This window comes from Phyllobates terribilis, unplaced genomic scaffold, assembly GCF_046119375.1.
Source record: "Phyllobates terribilis strain yellow unplaced genomic scaffold, ASM4611937v1 Scaffold_1__5_contigs__length_1240528914, whole genome shotgun sequence".
NCBI lineage: Eukaryota > Metazoa > Chordata > Amphibia > Anura > Dendrobatidae > Phyllobates > Phyllobates terribilis.
Window position 1 is genome coordinate 465,475,669 of NW_027362761.1, and position 19,721 is coordinate 465,495,389.

The 19,721-nt window shown below is 42.3% G+C and overlaps 1 protein-coding gene across 4 annotated transcripts in view; it reads right to left on the minus strand.

Moving 5' to 3' along the window:
- Positions 1 to 19,721, minus strand: part of RASA1 (RAS p21 protein activator 1) — a 51,279-nt gene that overhangs the window by 10,071 nt on the left and 21,487 nt on the right. For all 4 annotated transcript variants that reach the window (XM_073678955.1, XM_073678941.1, XM_073678965.1 and 1 more), the window contains exons 8-22: positions 17,150 to 17,300; positions 16,887 to 16,965; positions 13,997 to 14,117; positions 11,589 to 11,745; positions 8,550 to 8,637; positions 7,350 to 7,427; positions 6,655 to 6,812; positions 6,037 to 6,113; positions 5,776 to 5,948; positions 5,234 to 5,393; positions 4,919 to 5,061; positions 4,676 to 4,791; positions 3,328 to 3,414; positions 3,022 to 3,089; positions 905 to 993 (exon numbers count right to left, since the gene is read on the minus strand). In XM_073678955.1, coding sequence (XP_073535056.1) covers positions 905 to 993; positions 3,022 to 3,089; positions 3,328 to 3,414; positions 4,676 to 4,791; positions 4,919 to 5,061; positions 5,234 to 5,393; positions 5,776 to 5,948; positions 6,037 to 6,113; positions 6,655 to 6,812; positions 7,350 to 7,427; positions 8,550 to 8,637; positions 11,589 to 11,745; positions 13,997 to 14,117; positions 16,887 to 16,965; positions 17,150 to 17,300 — 1,745 coding nt within the window. The remainder of the gene's footprint in view (positions 1 to 904; positions 994 to 3,021; positions 3,090 to 3,327; positions 3,415 to 4,675; positions 4,792 to 4,918; positions 5,062 to 5,233; positions 5,394 to 5,775; positions 5,949 to 6,036; positions 6,114 to 6,654; positions 6,813 to 7,349; positions 7,428 to 8,549; positions 8,638 to 11,588; positions 11,746 to 13,996; positions 14,118 to 16,886; positions 16,966 to 17,149; positions 17,301 to 19,721) is intronic.

The following is a 19,721-nucleotide window of genomic DNA, read 5'->3' on the forward strand; positions in this document are numbered from 1 at the left end:
TCTGTGCAGAAAACAAGCCAAGTACCATATGTTGTACCCGCCATGTCAGTACATCACTGATGGCACAGGATGGGTCAGGTGGCAAGAGAATGTACCTTAAAGGGTTGTCTCATTAAATGCAATCACCATGATCACCCTGGGTCACACTGCTAGCAGCCCCCAGCAAACAGATTATTTGTTTTTCTTTAAGGGAGAAGACAGAAATTTCCCCCTGCAGATGTATTAAATGGAATACAAGTAGCTCCAATTCCGGCTCCTGTCAATGTGCCGTATTAGGGAGTATAGACAAGGGTTGACTTTATGCGACAACCCCTTTAAGGTGAACACTCATCTATCTAATAGTGAATAATGCATAATTCTACAATTAAAATCTATACAAACATTAAAAATGAAAAATCTGTCAGACAAATGTCAATTTAGGTGTCAGGATAAATTCATAGTTCTGATGGCTTTCTGTTTCTTTTTCATATTACCAGAGAACAGCGCATTTTGGAAGCTTAAGACTTCCACTAACAGGAGTTGTCTGCAGTTTTGACTTCTCAAATCCCTGTGTAGAGTCCCCCATGAACCTTCCTCTCATCCCAAAAAGAATAGCACATCACAAAGCAATGGGGAAAAAAACTCTTAGGAGGTACCTACACAATAAGTCAGAGGCCAACTCTTTAAGTGGACTTTACACATGATTAAGAATTTTTAGCAAAATCAGAAACGTCTCTGAAAGGATGTACTTTCCATTTGGAAAAGGCTCAGGTTTCTGGTTTGGCTAAATAACCCAAGAGATTTGGGACACTGACTTACAGGATAGCGCCCGCATTTACACAGCAATGGTAGCTCAGTGAATGAAAACTCAGTTCTTAGCAAGTAATATCTATAATTATGAAGTGTGCAAAAAAACTTTTCTTACTTTGGCTCCAAATTCAACCAAATTTGCTAAGTTTTGTAAAGACTTGGCGACCAGCGTCAATGTTCTTGCTGCAGTGGGTGATGGAGAGTCTGTCATGGGAGAGAAAACACAGATTAATAGAAAGAGCAGAATGAACTAGCAAGTCTTCCGAATACTACTAAGGTTCCAGAAATACATATCTATGTACATGATACTCCACTAAATGACTATTAAAAAAAAAAAAACAGAAGAACCAAGGAGTCAAAAAAATAAATAAGAGGTCCTAATTAGAGGCACCTGGCTAGCTCTGACTAGAACCAGTGTGCATCAGGAAAAGGCTGTTTCATTTAAAGAACTGTGAGGTTTATTGAACTCCATGAATTTACACTCTGTTATGACAAGAATCCGATGCCAGTGTCAACTACAAAATAAGTTAGTGAGTGTGTGATAGACAGATACCCATCTATCTCATATATTATATAATAGATATCTACCTTATCTATCAGATGTGATATATCATATCTATCTACATACATACACACACACAAACATACATACTTGATTCACAAACAATTAAAAAAGGCTTGGAGTTCAAGATAAAGGGGGGAAATATGGGAACTAAATAGGAAATGCATCATTGCAAGGGCATCCAAATATACACCAGATAATGATAACTACAACACAGTAACATACCCATGTGCCAATTAATATGGCAGTAGTACACAAGTCATTGTTATAGGATGCACAAACCAGCAATTATATGAGTGTCAGAACACAAAGTGCACGTGCTTAGAAGTGCAAGTAGATATGTCCAAATAATGATATCACTAAAATGAAATCTCCAATTAATGACAGTACATAGATTGTAGCTATAAGATATAAGGGCTAGCAGTCAGCACCATGTAAATAAAACCACAAAGTGCAAGTGCTACATAGTGTAAAGAAATGCAAGAGAGCAATAGGGTCATATGCACATTAAAGGGTTGATATTTAAAAGTAGAACCGCTCCCCTTGTGTGGTTGTGTGAGACACAACACTTATAGAGCCTGAACATTAGACGCAGCAGCTTCCAAGAAACAGTAGATTTAAATAGCAGGATGGGAAGTATTTCTGCGCTCTCCGGAATACGACACAAATATTGGTAATAGAATTGTAGGTTTATTGTCAACGCGTTTCAGAGTCCACGGACCATTGAATGGTTGTCCTGAAGTAGCAGTCAGCGCAGAAATACTTCCTATCCTGCTACATAGTGACATATTCAATCATGTGAGTCAACAAGCGTCGGGGATGATCTTACCTGCCACTGATCCCAATGCGCATTTCACATACATGGCTTCCTCAGAGGCCCCCTGGAAAGCATTTCACGTATAAGACTTGCTCAAGCCATACATATGAAACATGCATTGGTGTCGGTGGCAGGTGAGAACAATAGACACATAATGGGCAGAATCATTCCTGGCTCTTGTAGGCCAACATGATTGGATATGGTCATTATGCAATACTTGCACTTTAGTAGTCAGAAACGTATCAATAAGGACACAAACTATTTAGTTGTCCCATGCTACCATTTGTTGGTATTTATATCTTAAACTCCATACCTGTTTTTAATTGTGATTAAAATGATCATTTTGATATAGCAAGCTTAATGTAGTAGCGGCTTAATTACTGAAGTGTTAGGTCATTTTTATACAGAGCAGGTGGTCACTTGTCACGCAGCTCAGACAACCGGCGGCATGAATCGGGCACAGGCAGCCTGATTGCAAGCATCTATGTTTTACTCCTGTATGCCCCCATATTTCAGAGAAAATGTACTTTAAAAAGAAGCTGGGTATGGGGGACCACTAGGTAGGTCTGCATCGGCTTCTGCCAACTAGAGACTTGTTAGAGAAGTAAAGTTATTTTTGTATATATCTATAGGAAACCTGCCCTTCAAGCAGGGCCAGCCATGGTATGCTGGCTCCTCTAATGAAGATAATAAGCCGACACCAGGAACATTTTAAAGAAATTCTTTGAATAGTCACCAGTTAGACAAGCGGAAGAGAAAGCTGTCCGCTCATGATCGGCTGAATGCAAATGGTATATACAGCGGTCACATGATGAGCTCCGGAAACAGCAGAATCCTAACAGTGAGTACATACCTGAGATGATATTAAACATTCTTGGGTTCAGGATAGCCGGGCAGATTAATCGTAGAAAAACAAAGCCACTGAAAATTAGATAAAAAAAAAAATGTTAACCCAAAGTAATGACTAATTAATTTCCCAACTCCTCTTTTTTATTGTTAGACTTATGAGTACAGTAAAGATCGATTGAGAAACATTTTCAAAGTATGTACACCAGCCTCATCAGTTCCAAGTTGTATTTGTTAAGAGTTTATTTTGTGAAACCTGGGGACAAAATAAAATTTTAGATTTTTTTTTCTTGACTGCCGTGTTGCCACTTACCTCACAACTCTTGTCCTCATCGTTGTATTAGAAGGCCACTTTTGTTGAACGGATCTCTGCAAGCATCCATATATATACCTCAAAGTTCTGGTAAAAAGATATCAAATGTGCACGGTCATTAGATGCTCTACAATTAAAGAGTAAAGGCACAGGAATCTCCTTCATCAGTGTCAGCATCCATACGCCTTAGCTACAGCAGGCATCTTTTTACAAATATCTAAAATGTCTGCGTACTGCCTGATATTTACTGCAATGAGAGACAAGGAGGGAAAGAAAACTTGGATTTAACTTGGTTCAATCCTTTGTTGCTTAAAGGTGTCTCCCAGTGGGGCCAGGTATTTAACAGGAGAGTTAATTATTTTTCTTAAGTCACGTAATTATTAGAAGTGTCTGGCTGCCGCTTAAACCTCATCTTTATTGTAAAAAACAGACATCCATGTGAGCATGTCTGTAGATGAATAAGTAGAGGAACATGGCTGTAAACTGCTAATAATTGTATATCGTCAGTGTAAGTAACCAAGGTACAACCTGCAATAGGAAATTCATCTATGTTAAAGGGGTTGCCCTGTCTTGTGGTGAGAGTCAGACTTCCGAATCCTTACAGGGAGCACCACACACTGACCGGATTCTCTGGTGTCGCTGCTAAGATAGGGCAAGTATTTGAATTGCTTACATGCGGTCACATGCCAACAAGATGTGCAACTGAGCAAGGCAGCGCAAGTCTAGTTGGAGTGTGGCGAAGTATGGAAATGGCATACCTGGTCTCGGCAGTAACACCGGACAATCCTGATATTGTGTGGTCCGCACAGAAAAGATTCAGAAGTCTGTAGTTATATAGAGTGACTGTAGACTTTAACCACAAGGCCAGTCAACCCTTTAATATAAATTAATTACCTATTACAGGTTGTAGCTTCGTTACATATGCTGACCATATATAAAATTGTCAGTTTACAGCCATATACTTCTACTTCACAACAAGACAAGGCTGTGGAGTCGGTAAGCCAAACCTCAGACTCCTCAATTTCCATGACACCAACTCCACGACCCCCTCATACATGGCTCATGTTTAAGTTATAAATTTACTGTAGCACAGATTCATCTCAGCTAAAAGTCTAGACCCTTAGATCAGGAATAGGACAGACATTTATAGGACATTTCATAACTTTCCCAAATTCTTATGAAAAAATATTCCCCACAAACTGCATTGAGCTACTGTACACAATTTATTATATATTTTAGGAGTTGGAGTCGGTCCATTTTATACCGACTCCACCAAAATGGACACAGACTCCAACTCCATAACCCTGCAAGACCACCCCTTAAATTAAAACAAGCTCTCTGGACTTACGGAGGAAGTATTTCTGCTGCCATAAAGATTTTTTCTACCAACTCTGAAAGTAAAGCCAAGAGGTGGGCCAAGTTGGCGTTCACATCTTCATTCTTCTCCAGCTTTGAGGGATTTAGCTGTGTAAAACAGAACAGTAGGAAATAATGGATGTTAAAGTCAATGGGATAAAACATGTTGAAACCGATCACACAGACTGTACATCAGCAAATAAAATTGTACGTGGTTTACGGAGAGATTTCTTACCTCACAAGACTGTTTGCTATCCATTATTTTTAATATGGTGTCTTTCAGAGCGTGATGGACAAATGGAGTCGCAGTGGCTTTCATGTATTGCTCCATGAGTGTGCTTGCTAAAGTTGTAGCTCGGAAAAGAGTTGTAGCTTCATCTGCATTATGGGGAAATAGAACATTTTATCAAATAACACAGGATGCAGACAACTGTAAAAAATAACAGACAAAGAAGGATCATGTCTCTGTAAACCATGATGCATAATTCTTTAATTGCATATAGGTAGGACATGAAAAATCTGGGTGCAGAAAAATAAGAAAACACATTACCTTCCACGCTGATTTCTTTGTCATTTAGTGTTCGCAATAGCAAATATTCCATTTTTTCATGTAGGAAGATCCGCAGTAGAATGCTAGCGAGTAGTGTTCGGTCCTGTCCACATACATGAGACAACGCATTTACAACATGCAGCTCCTTCTGAAGAATAAGCTGCAAGAGACAAAAAATGCCTATTACATTCAAAGGTTTGCTTTGGGACCCCCCCTATATTATCAAGAGCAGGGGGCCAGGGAGGCGACTCTCGCTCTGGCCCGACATATTACACAGGTTGCAATTAATATGATTGGCATGTCATACTACATGTATTATTCTGTTACTTATATTGCGCTTACATGTTTAGTAGAACTTTACAGACAACCCCCATAATCGGTCATGAGAATTTTCGAGGAAATGACTGGACAATAGAATATCATTCCAACAATTAAACAAGCTCATGTGTGAATATATGTACGTAAAACTTTATAACAATAAGCAGGTAATATGAACAAAAAATCCACAAATAACATTTGCCAAATGCCCAAACTATCGGTACCTCTTTAAACTCGTTGTACTCCTCTTCCGGCATAATTTTCTCCATGGAGTACCTCGCCCGGACACGCAGGGACCCTGGCTCTATACCTTTTAGAGGTATGTGAGAGCTGAGCTGAAACCATTCATCTATTGCGTGTCCTTTTTGCAGTCGATTTAACTGGCAGCGCATGAATACTAGAGAAGAGGGAAACAAGAAGGTCACATCCACGGGTCCTACTAGGAAATCTGCAGACATTATACTGAGGCAGGGGCCGCTACTTACATATGTCAGGATCTTTGCTTTTCTTTGTTTTGTTACTTAGGCTAATCTCAAACCTGTTTATATCCGTTGACAAATCACTTTAAAAATAAAAAAAATAATAATAATTTCAGAAACTCATTGGTCAAAGAATTCAACCTTACATGAAAGTTTTACACTTTTTTTTTTAAATCTGGCAATTGCTGCAAATGTGATTACCTAAATATTAGCAAAAGTATCCTAAAATGTTAATGGGTTGTCTCTCACAGACCCCCCCCCCCCCCAAAATCCAGCAGCAAACAATTTTACTGGCAAGAACAGCAGCTAATAAAGTAGCCAGAGGAGATGGGCAATGAGGATATGTAGCCTTTGTGCCATCTGATGTATGGAGCATTGGTGCAGCAGTGCATAAGCTATAATAGCCGTTCCCCATACGGTGTGTCTGTAAGAAGGGGGGATATGGCTCTGTACACACAGAAGCCTACGGACCACATTGCACCGCAGGTATTATAAGGAGCTAGTCTTGGTGTAATGGTGCAGGCAGTTCCCTCTGGCACTAGTACGGTCTCATGACAACGCTAAACAGCACTGAATCTAAACGGTGTGGTCAACTACAAATTAAAAAGATGGACAGAAACTTACTCAAAGAAAAACTCTTCAGACCAAACCGGATTTTGGCCATCCCTGGCGTGCGTCTTTGCTACCTGTACACTGTTCAGATATATGTTACAATACGGACTAGTGAAATGTTTGACTGGGAGCTTGTGAGCTTCTTCTATGTGCAAATGAAGGCTGCTGACCTAAAAACGGGGACATAATGAACATATACATATCACAGTGGAAAGATGTGCTTTAGAAAAATGATAGTAAAGAAAGAAAACAGTGTCACGAAGCCCCACAAATCTTAAGGGGAACCCATCAGCAGTTTTTACATATGGAAGTAATGGTATAGCTGTATGAGTGCTTGTGCTCCAGTAATAACAGCAGCATTTAAAAAAAAATCCAATATGCCAGTCATGAGAAATTAGGAAGAAAAACCACATGTAAATCAGGCTGGACGCGCGGTGGGGGCGTCAGTGCACTTAGAAGCATCAGTCCAATTACATTGACACCCCTCAGTACAGTTCCATATAGTTTCTATTCTTAATTTCTCATGACTGGAACATCAAATCTCTACAAAAAAGGTATCATCTTATAGGGGAACAGACTTCTCTTCAGTGATACCATTACTTCCATCTGTATAAACCCCTACACTCATCAGTTTATCAAGCACAAGTGGCACCTTTTATTTCTATGAACATTTATTTTAGGACAATATTAAGTCCAGAGAGGCAGACCTGTCTGAGCCGTTTATTAGATGGGGCTTGTGTTGTTTTCCGTAGACTGCAAAATGCCTGAAGACTTTTCATCCAATCCTAATAAAATATGAAGAAAACAGATTGCAAGCAGATCCGTATAGTAAATGTATATTGTATGAATTAGTGTCGATTGTACATAATCAGAGACAACTCTAACATTACAGAGCAAAGCACCGCCTAGACCTCCGTACACAGACAGCATATGGGGGCATGGTATGTAACAATATAGCTCCGTTCAAAAAAAAAAAAACCTAAAATAGGCTGCACGGCTGGAAGAACAGTAGATGAAGGTGCTTTTATTGGACAACATTTTTTTTTTTACTTGAAAAAGATACCAAAAATAAGAACAGATCTTTATTGGACTTGAAAAAGACACCAGTACTATGTAATGCGTTGTCCAATAAAAGAACCTCCATCTACTATTTTTGCAGTAAGACACTTTCTTCCAACCGCACAGCCTATTTTAAGGCAGAAGCACTTGGACCTTTTAAACCAGGTGTTACCACGCTATCCCCTAGATGACCATATTTTTCACTTTTTAGGGTCACCCTCTTCAGTACGCTCTCTATCTCCACAGCTTTTATCACAAAATATAGCTTTGTTGTAACATTGATCGTTTTGAAGGGCTTCGGTTTATGATCTCATCATAAGATTTTTACCTTTCCTGATGAAGATCTTGTGAGATCTTGAAGCCCCCTCTCCACTACCCATACAAACTAGACTCTTGTCGGCTGAACCCACAGATACCGACCGGTTTGGCATACAGTAATGTGTATGGGAGCCTCAGACAATTTATTGTTGGGGGAAATATCGATCTGGCATGTCCGATTTTGGATTGCCTCTCGAAGATAAGCCGCCACCAGACATGTCTGACAACAGCTCTCAGACAACCCAGGAGCGCTCGGGCCAAAAGATGGTACAACCATTTAATATGTATGGCGGGTTTACAGCTTGTGTACCATACATTTACTACGTGCACAATAAGGGAAATAATGGCAAACACTGATGATATGAGATGGATAAGTGTGTGAGCAAACAATTATTTACTGCAGTGGTCGGCAATCTATGGGTCTAGGAATCTGCACCCCTCAGCTGGAGCAGCCCCCCCCGGATTATTGACCACAGCTATAACATAAGCCCTTAATCATAACCACATACATACACTTTCTATAGTGTTACCTCAGCTTGTTCGGGGGTCTCTCCAGCAAAGTAGAATATATAATGCTCCTCACTAAAGTGCTGAACTACAATCTGGAAACAGTATGGCCTGAAAGAAAAATAAAACATTTATTGCTTTGGCGATTACTAAAGACAGGTTTTCAGTCCAACTTTTTTTTTTTTTTTTTTCAAAGCAAATAAAAATAAGATAGTAAAAAGAGTAATATTCCCTTTAGCAATCTCCCGCAGCGATTATTCCCTATTCCCTTTTACCCGGCTCCAGTGTTGGCTATAGAACTGACTTGTCACCATACAGCAAGTGGCTAGCTGCAGCCATCATAAGCGGACATGGGCCACATTGCAGGCATATGGCAAGGCGGGCACTGTAGTACAGTCATTTTATCATCCAAGTCTCGGCCTGATTGTCAGACTACTGTTCTTATCAAACAGAATAAAAGATCCCTATAATAGTCTTAGCTTAAAGGGAACCTGTCACGTCCTAGTTGCTATGTACACTGCCCCCATTGTTTTGTTAGTGATGCAATGTGCATCACTAACAAGCTTTTTTCATTAAAATCAGTGGTGGTAAAATGATTTTATAAAACTATATATACTTTGTCCTACCTGCTGTATTCAGTCATAGGGGTGTGATTCTGCTATTCAGTCACTGCTGGCACCACCCAGGTATTTGAATACTGCTTGGCAAGGTTGTGTCTAGATCGGAGGTGACTTTTTGTGCTCCTCACCTTAGCCTCCGATCTAGACGCTTCACTGCTGAGGAGCACTGGAGTTGCTGGAGTGAGGGCCTCAGTAATCCCCTCCAATGTAGACAGTTCACCACTGACACCACTAGATTGGAGCTCTGTGTCGGGGAAGAACGCCGCCGGGCACAACAGGCAGGTAAGTAGTAATTACCTGCCTATTAGTGCTTCGGCACATTTTTTGTTTTTCATAAAGCCCCAGATATCCCCTTTAATGAAGGGTGAGAGGGAGAAAGCTCGGCCACTTCATGATTTTTTTTTTTAACTAATAAAGTGAGTTTTTTTATTATCGCTTTCTGTAATATAAAAAAATGACACACAGCTCTGATTGTTCACTTTTGATAGAATTCAAATTTTCCTGTATGTCCAAGTCTCAGCCAGTGACGGAGCAGCCGACAGAATCATCAGAATGTACAGCACAAAAGTGGCGTAAATGATAACAGCAGTGATCTCCAGTGACTTCAGACAGTCCTGTAATATTTGTCACTTCTGTGTTGTACATTATGGTGGCTGTCGGGGGCGCTCTTTTACACCTCTCCCCTCGGAGCTCCGCCCACTCTTCACAATGTCGGTGCTGCAGACAGGACTGTGGACAAATGGGAGGAGTCACATTCTGGCAAAACTGAACAATCAGCAATAAGCGGAATTTTTTATATTACATAAAGCGACAATAAAAATTTAAGTTTCATTAAATCAGGAAAAAAAGAATTTTGCCCAAATCCATAAAATATGTAACAGTGTAAAAAAAAATCATTTTTGGACTTGTGATGTTTGCTCCATTAAAAACATGAGCAAATTGCATAAAAAAGCATAAGAAAAACAATAAAAAGCCAGAAGAGGCGACTAGACAGCAGTGAGTATGAGGATCCTGGAATTAACTCCGATCTAGTGGTGTCAGTGCTGAACTGTCTACATCGGAGGGGATTACGGAGACCCTCACTCCATCAACTCCGATCTAGTCTCCTCAGCAGTGAAGCGTCTAGATCGGAGGCTAAGGTGAGGAACACGAAAAATCACCTCCGATCTAGAGGCAACCTTGCCAAGCAGTATTCAAATACATGGGTGGTGCCAGCAGTGACTGAATAGCAGAATCACACCCCTATGACTGAATACAAGCAGGTAGGGCAAAGTGTCTATAATGTTATAAAATAATTATACCACCACCGATTTTAATGAAAAAAAGATTGTTAGTGATGCACATTGCATCACTAACAAAGCAATGAGGGCAGTGTACATAACAACTAGGACGTGACAGGTTCCCTTTAAAAAATAAAACCGTGGTTGGGACCTGTGCCTGTAATGTGGATGACAAATATAGTCACTTTACAGTCAGGTGAAATAACTCCTTTTGTTACTTTACACCATTGCCTGCTGTATGGAGAACACAATACCTCAGATCAAAATAAGGCAATTTACAAACATACATTTATAGGTTGAGCACGTTGCACAACCATCTATTACAGACAGCAACACTGAAAGAAAAGTAGAATTACCCTCTACATGGGGGCATATGACATCCCAAGTGAAAACACGCAGTCATGGATATGATGTGTTTCAGGAAAGATATGGACAACAGGGAGATGTGTAACAAAAGGGACAAAACAAAACTGAAAAGGGTTCTCAGATGTGACCTGTAAGACAAACCTCTCGCCCTACCTCTGGCGTGTTCTCCTGCACAGCCTTGGTGCAGAAAGTCTATTTTTCATCTGATCCATTTTAATTTAAACTTTTCAAGTAGTGCAGATCACCACTTTATCTTGGTTTTATTAAATGTGTTGAGAACATGAGTTTGTGGAAACGTCTAATATATCAGTATATAAGCCCTTAATTGACCGCCAAACGTCTGATTGCCAATTAATGTTTTCTGTAAAGGAATATCCGCAGGATAAAGGCTCTCATGATGAAAAGAAATCATGAAGAATGTGGCTGGCACAAAGTACAGCAGAGCCATGGATACTCCTAGTGTTTCACCAATATGGCTGCTCATGTAACATGCCGTGAACACTGGGTGAAGTTGGAGGCATATAGTCCAGTAGGGCCCCATAAACCTCTGTGTGCCATATGTCTCCACACAGCTCGGAGCTTGCAGAGAGACATATTGTGGGCTTGTGGGTCTCATTTGTTACGGAGTATAGGACCTAGATTCCCTGAAGCAGGAGACGCTCCAGTTACTTCTGTTGGTATGGCAGCTCTAATGGCAATGACTAAGAAAAAAATCAAGAGCAAATGGTACCCAACTAAATCCTAGGAGTAGGATAAAACAGCCAAACATAAAACACATTTGGTTGGAAGCTCTCACCTGCCAAACAGACTGTCATGGACGACATAGACAGAACACACACTCAAATCAATTAATCCTTTGGGCTTTGTTGCACGCTTTTCACTTTCAAAAAAAATAAGCTGGGCATCATTACCCTCTAAGATAAAATACAAGTTCTTCCACCGTTTGCCTTTACCTGCAAAGAAAAGACACACAAGTCATTAGGAGAAGAGTAGTGGTATTCTTCCAACATTGTCTGTTAGCTTGTGCTAGTCAGACACAGCCCTGCCTGCTCCAGGGATTGGCCTATGCCTGGGGATTAGTAATGGTCACTAGTCAAAGGGCTCATCCTTTCCCTACAGACGACTATAGGGCATCACTAAACTACTACATAGGATTTGTGCGATGGTGTACCCCAGGAACAGGGACAATAAGGTGGACTATCCTCTGTGATTGGGAAGCCGTGCTCAGGCATGGAGCTATCACTATCTTCTTGCTATTAGATACCCGTGTTGCAGGCCGGAGAGGGCTTCTCAATCACAGAGGATAGTCCACTTTGGCTCATTGCGATCCACATTACCTGGGGTTCTCAAACCTAATCGAATTCAAAGCGAGTCATATTCTCCCTACATTTTTGGAATTAGCCAGACATATTTGTTGTGGGGCTATAGACCGAATAGGAATGCTTGCGCTACCCTGTGTCTGTTACTGTCCCGTTTCCTGCGGTCTCCCAGCACACAGATTCTATCTAATACTTTATAAACGCTTTATCTGGAGAAGCGACAGGGAACTTTCATTGTATTTATGGGGCATCAACTGGGTGATCTATAGGATACGTCATAACTTACTGATTGCCAAGGACCCCCCAGATCCTGATAAGGGATAGGGGATAATATCCCATCTGTAACTGACCCCTTACTGACACAGCAGCAGCTTAATGAGTCACTGACGTTTGCTGTCAGAGATCCGGCTGTATGTGGAGATTACAGAACTAATAACATGATCAACGCTTTCATTCCAGAGCGGCTGAGAAAATCTAAAAGTTGAAATGAGACCGGTTTCCATCAGTAACAGGCTCCAGTTCATGTCTACACTAGTTTTCTGGAAAAAAAAAAGGAGGTGTAGTAAGAAAAGATCAATGTAAAAGATCTAAAACCCATTCTACTAAATGACTGCAATTATAGCAAGAACCGGCAGCACATTAATTACCCGGCCGCACAAGGCTCGCTTCTCATAGCACGGTCTAATCTATACCAAGCAGAACAGCAGCCAGTATAAGGCTATGTGCCCACAATGCAGAAATGAAGCAGAAAATTTCTGCAGCATTTCTGCATCTCCCTGGCAGAAAAAACGCATGCAGATTGTGCATGCATTTTTCCTGCAGAATACATGCGGATTCACATGCGTTAACGCATGTGTTTCCGCATGCGGACTGACGAGCACTTTCCAAGCGATAGCATCACTTGGAAAGTGCTTGACAACTAGGTCACAATATATAAATCCATGCAAAAGGCATGGATTTATATAGTGTGACCGTAAAAATAAAGCTATACTTACCCCCGATCCCCCGCCGCGTGTGCTGTCGCGCTCGTCCTGGCTTCTTCCGGGTTGCCGGCATCTCGTGAGACAGCCTGCGGTCACATGACCGCGACGTCATCTCAGGTCCTGGAAGGTAAGCGCTGCAGGGGCCGCTGGACAGGTGAATATAAACTTTATTATTTTATTCTTTTTTTTACAGGTACAATGGTACCCAGGTCTGGATGAGAGTCTCCTCTCCTCCAGAACTGGGTACCATCCGTACATAGAGACGCATATAATCCGCTTGTACAAATGTACAGACACGGATTCTATGCGTCTCAATGCAAGTCAATGGCGGCGCTTCCGCAAAATTAATGAACATGCTGCGGATTTATTTGCGCTGCAGAAACGCTGCGGAAAAATCCGCAGCATGTGCATTGACATTGCAGAATGCCATTGGGGACCATGGGGTGCAGATTACCATGCGTTTTTGATGCGTTTCCGCTGTGGAAATTCCGCAGCATAAATGCATGAAAAACGCATCGTGTGCACGCAGCCTAAGTGTCCAAGTCCAGAGGAAGCAAACAACTGCTTGTATATCACACAACTGTGCAGCCGATAGACTGCTACCCAAGAGCACACAGCAAGCCTGTATACATGGCCTATGTACAGCGGTCTATACACGCCCGGCACTTACAGAGATTTAGGGAGTCTACGTGCCACCACCCAGTGCTTGTGTTCTCCTCCAGAGACCGTGCTATAGCAGAAAATGGCTGCATGGCACTATGTATAGTCGGCAATGTCACAGTTTACATTACATAAAACGCAAACTGCATGAGCCTGTAATGAGCTGGGACACTACGTGGCTGCCACATTAGGCTATGGTTTTGGCCACATGCAGCAGCACTGTGAAAACCCAATGCACTCACTCTTCTTGAGCAGATGGCCTCTCTTCACAATGTTTTTGTAAAAGGCATCCTTGGTTTTTCGCCTGATTGTGTTGTAGATTTCTTTCCCGTCCACAAGATCATTTAGCACTTGCTCCTGATGCTGTGAAAGAAGCATAAAAAAATTACCCAACTGGAATTGTTCATCATATTAGCTATAAAAAGTAATGGAAACTCATGACTTCCTGTCAGACTAAAATATTGACCAATGACTGAAAAAAATAAATTAAGGGAGATCCTTTATTCATGGAACGATCCATGGGTTAAGGGATAAAGTACTGTCCCCAAGGACAGGTTTAACCTCCAATTAATTCAATGTCTATGGCAGGGATGTCAAACTTAAGAACACAGAGGGCCAAAATGAAAAACTTGGGACAAAGTCACGGGCCAACCAGTATACAGTATAATGGGCCCCACACAGTCCTCCATACAGTATAATAGGCCCCACATAGTCCTCCATACAGTATAATGGGCCCCACATAGTCCTCCATACAGAATAATGGGCCCCACATAGTCCTCCATACAGAATAATGGGCCCCACATAGTCCTCCATACAGTATAATGGGCTCCACATAGTCCTCCATACAGAATAATGGGCCCCACATAGTCCTCCATACAGAATAATGGGCCCCTATAGTCCTCCATACAGTATAATGGGCCCACATAGTCCTCCATACAGAATAATGGTCCCCCATAGTCCTCCATACAGTATAATGGGCCCCACATAGTCCTCCATACAGAATAATGGGCCCCACACAGTCCTCCTTATAGAATAATGGGCCCCCACAGTCCTCCATACAGAATAATGGGCCCCCACAGTCCTCCATACAGAATAATGGGCCCCCATAGTCCTCCATACAGTATAATGGGCCCCACAAAGTCCTCCATACAGAATAATGGGCCCCACATAGTCCTCCATACAGTATAATGGGCCCCACATAGTCCTCCATACAGTATAATGGGCCCCACATAGTCCTCCATACAGTATAATGGGCCCCACATAGTCCTCCATACAGTATAATGGGCCCCACATAGTCCTCCATACAGAATAATGGGCCCCACATAGTCCTCCATACAGAATAATGGGCCCCACACAGTCCTCCATACAGAATAATGGGCCCCACACAGTCCTCCATACAGAATAATGGTCCCACACAGTCCTCCATACAGTATAATGGCCCCACATAGTCCTCCATACAGAATAATGGGCCCCCATAGTCCTCCATACAGTATAATGGGCTCCATACAGTATAATGGGCCACCACATAGTCCTCCATACAGTATAATGGGCCACCACATAGTCCTCCATACAGTATAATGGGCCACCACATAGTCCTCCATACAGTATAATGGGCCCCACAAAGTCCTCCATACAGAATAACGGCCCCACCTAAGGGTGGCGGCTTTGGCATCGCAGGCCAAATATAACCACCCATTGAGCCAGATTTGGCCCACGGGCCAGAGTTTGACATGTATGATCTATGGGAACAAAGAAACCCCAAGTCCAGCGCTTGACTTTTACTCACACTCTCACAGACAATGAAAAGAGCAAAAGTTGAGCGCTCGCTCCATTCAAGACTGAGGCTATTTACTGGGATCCTTAGCCCTAGTCTCAGGATCGGTGGGAGTCCGAGCGGTTGGACCCTCAGAGATCAGTAGTTATTCCTTATCCTGTTGATAGGCGATAAGTTTCGATTCTAAGAATAATCCTTTTCTCGCTCCGGAGGCAATAATGGTAAATTGGATGAATTATTATTATAGTGCGATGTATCCCCTACTATCCTAAAGCTTCTCAAGAAGGTAAAAAAATCTTAAGTGAATATAAAGACAAAATACAAAGTATATTAAACTTCTCCTACATATTATTTTATTAAATTGCGTGTTTCTGCTGAATAAAAGGCTGTAAGTTAGAAAAAAGAAAATCACACTGGTTATATAAGTGAATCCTATTCTCCACCATATTTTCTAGATGCTGCCGCCTGTACCATAGTAGGATACAATGGCCGGGCTTCAAAATCTGTAAATTCATGTTAGAGCATGGTTTGCCAATTAGAGTCATACTGCCATTCACTACTCCTATATGTCACGCATGAAATCTATATATATAATCGTCTTTGACAGTCTGACAGTCTGACCCCGCGTCGCTGATTGGTCCGACCGCGGCCAATCAGCGACGCGGGATTTCAGAAAAAGATGGCGGCCGTTAGCAGCTCATCTGCCGGACGGATGTCAGCGGCGATGCAGCACGGAGATGACCGGAACTAGCCGCTCATCTCCCCGCTGCTGGCAGCACAAGTACCCCGACAGGCGGTGCCGCTGACCTCCATGCGGCTAACGTCGGGAGATCAGAGGCTTGGCCCGCTGATCTCCGGGGGGCAAGTGTGAACGGAGGACCGGGGAGCAGCGCCGCCGGTCGGGATGCTTCTGCTGCGAGCAGCCGCTCATCTCCCGGCTTCTCGCAGCGGATGTACCCGCACAGGCAGCGCCGCTCCCCGGTCCTCATTAATACGACGCCGATTGGTTGCGGTCGACGCCCGCGATCAATCAGCGATATGGGCGGAAAATTTAAACGCCGCTCTGCTGATTGGTCGCGGTCGCCGGCCGCGACCAATCAGCATTATTGGCGCCAAATTTAAACCATGCTCTGGCGATTGGTCGGGGCCGACCACTGTCACCAATCAGCGATTTTGGTGCCAAATTTAAACACCGCTCTGCTGATTAGTCGCGGACGCCGCCGACCAATCAGCGAGATTGGTGCCAAATTTAAACAACGCTCTGCTGATTGCGCCCGGTCGGCCGCATACATATTCTAGAATACCCGATGCGTTAGAATCGGGCCACGATCTAGTGTATAATAATTGGTAACCTTTACCTGCACAGGAACTGGATCTTTAAGAAAATAGCCCTCCACAATCTGCTCATTCCTGTAGTGTTCTATGATATCATCAATTCTGTTTAAGGCAAAAAAGTCAAAACATCATTATCCAATGTTTAGAATAATAATTAGAATGTCTCCTGCAATTACCCATCCTGGGCGAGGTCTTCAACAAGCCATACATTTAGAGTAGTCACTATTACATGCCACATAACACAGGGGCTGACCAGCATGACCAAAGCAACATGAAAGTCTGTTACCTGTAATAGTACCGACCTCCCATCATAAACTGATTGTTCGGTGTTGGGCAGATCTTAAACCGCTGGATATTTTCGTTTGTGCGGAAATATAACGAATAATCTCCAGGAGTATTGTCCGATGGCCTCACCAAGAAGCTGCTGATTTGTCCGACTGAAATATCAAAAAGTGCAATTAGTTCAGGTTTAAAATTAAATTAAAAAACCTGTAAAACATTAGAGGAAATGTACAAATAATAAGCAGAAAACCTCTAGGGCATGTTCCCAGCAAAACGCTGCTTTTTCCGCACCAAAATACAGAATAGCAGTTTGCTCCAATTATTGTCTGTTTGATGCTTTTTCTTTCAGATTTCTCTGAAAACTGAAATTCTCTGAAACTTTTTTTTAGATGTTTTTAGTGCTGAATCAAAGTCTGCACTTAAAAAAAAAAAAAAAGATCTGCTTTTATTTAACAGTGTTACTTCACCATCCCCACAGAAGTCAAGGCGGAAAAAAGGGAACAAAAAAGAAACTAGCAGCTACCTCCCTGTTAGTTCTCAGGCCCACAGTAGAAAATTAATATAGTCCTGAATAACCCCTTTAAAGGGCAATTCCATTCTTCATAGACTGATATTGTTGGGATAGTTCTTGAAAAAAACAAGAATTTACGCCATTTAATGTTTATTAAAATTTGCAGCTGTTCTCGAAATAGTAACACTTTCTTTTGTGTACAGATTGTTGTCTAGGAGACCGACCAACGCTACAGTCTAATTTATAAGCACTATGCACAATCTGACCAGGATTAGGAGCTAACAGGGCAATCAAACTCAAGAGAAAAGAACATGTAAGCACTGCACATGTCCATCCAGTGGTGGTCAGTCTCCTAGATAATGTGTTACAAAAGAAACTTAATAGCTCAAAAAAGGCTGCAAACTTTGTTTTTATCAGCACTCTCTGACCATTTAAAGTCTATTGGGGACACAGCACGGTCTCGCTCCATGAATATGTCACATTCTGACGCTCCATAGCATTCAGGCAATTATAAAGCTAAGATCCCATGTATGAGAGCACTCAGTGCTCACACTTTTATATCGGAGCACTGCTGAGTCTACAGCCGCTCTGCTAGTCCTGTGTATCATTACTGGTTTTACCAGCTAACCATGGGTCATATTTAACTAGGCCAGTGTATCCCAAACTCCAGTACTCACGGCCCCCAACAGATACGGTTTTCAGGATTTCCTTAGTATTGCACAGGTGATGGAATTATTATCAAGGCATCAGAAACTGCTAGAGGTTCTTCTCACCTGTGCAATACTAAGGAAATCCTGAAAACCGTATCTGTTGGGGGCCGTGAGGACATGGTGTGGGAAACAGCTATCTAGACAACCTAACCCATTACAACAGGTATGCTGATTTCATTTCTTAACTGAAAGTAAAATGTTCAACCCTTCCCTATTCATATGTCCTTCTAGGATGGCAACTCTGTAGTCGGCCTCGTTTATAAAGCTGAGCTAATATAGCTGTGAGCCTGGCTGAGATATGACCATCAGTAGTGAAAACGTTCCTCATATCTCAACCTGGCTCACCGCTATAGCAGCCCAGCTTTAATAGGAGACTGGAATCACAGCTGCAGTCACGATCTAGCTCAATATATCAGGGGTTAAAGGGAGAGTAAAACCATCAGAGATTGGAAAACAAGAATTAGAGAACACATCAGATTTATTGTGAATTAGGAGATGTTTCAGAGCTCAGATCACACCATTTGGCCATACCCCATCGCTAGACACTTTAAGACATCCTACAACTAAAGCTATGTGCCCACGATGCAGAAATGCTCCGGATTTTTCCTGAGCGTTTCTGCATCTCCCTGGCAAAAAAAAACGCATGCGGATTGTACATGCGTTTTCCTGCCAGGGACATGCGGAAGTTCTTCACATGAATTTCCGCATGCGGGTTGACAGGCGCTTTCCAAGCGATTTTAGCATCACTTGGAAAGTGCTTGACAACTTGGTCACACTATATAAATCCATGCAAACAGCATGGATTTATATAGTGTGCCCGAAAGAATGTCAAAAAATAAATCTATACTTACCCTCCGATGGCCCTCGCTGCCTTGCTTCACTCGGTCCCGGCTGCCGGCAGAGGTGGGGATTGAAGGACCTGCCGACGTCAGCGTCGCGTGACCCGTCACATGACTGACGTCAGCGCAGGTCCTTCATTCCATCGCTAAGTGCCGGGAAGCAAGGAGGAGCGCACAGCGGGCCACCGGAAGGCAAGTATATATTTATTTTTTATTTTATTGTTTTGTTTTTTTTTACAGATTTTTTAATGGTACCTGGGTGTGGATGAGACTCTTCTCTCCTCCACACCCGGGTACCATCCGCACATTAGAACGCGCCAATTACGCAAGTAAAGATGCAGTCTTGCGGAATTGGCGTGCTCTAATGCAAGTCAATGGCGGCGAAAACGCAGCACTTCCGCAAAATAATTGGTAGTGCTGCGTTTTTTTCCGCAATGATAATCTGCAGCGGAAATTTCCGCAGCATGTGCACAGCACATGCGGATTATCATTGGGGAACATGGCAGACCTTCTACC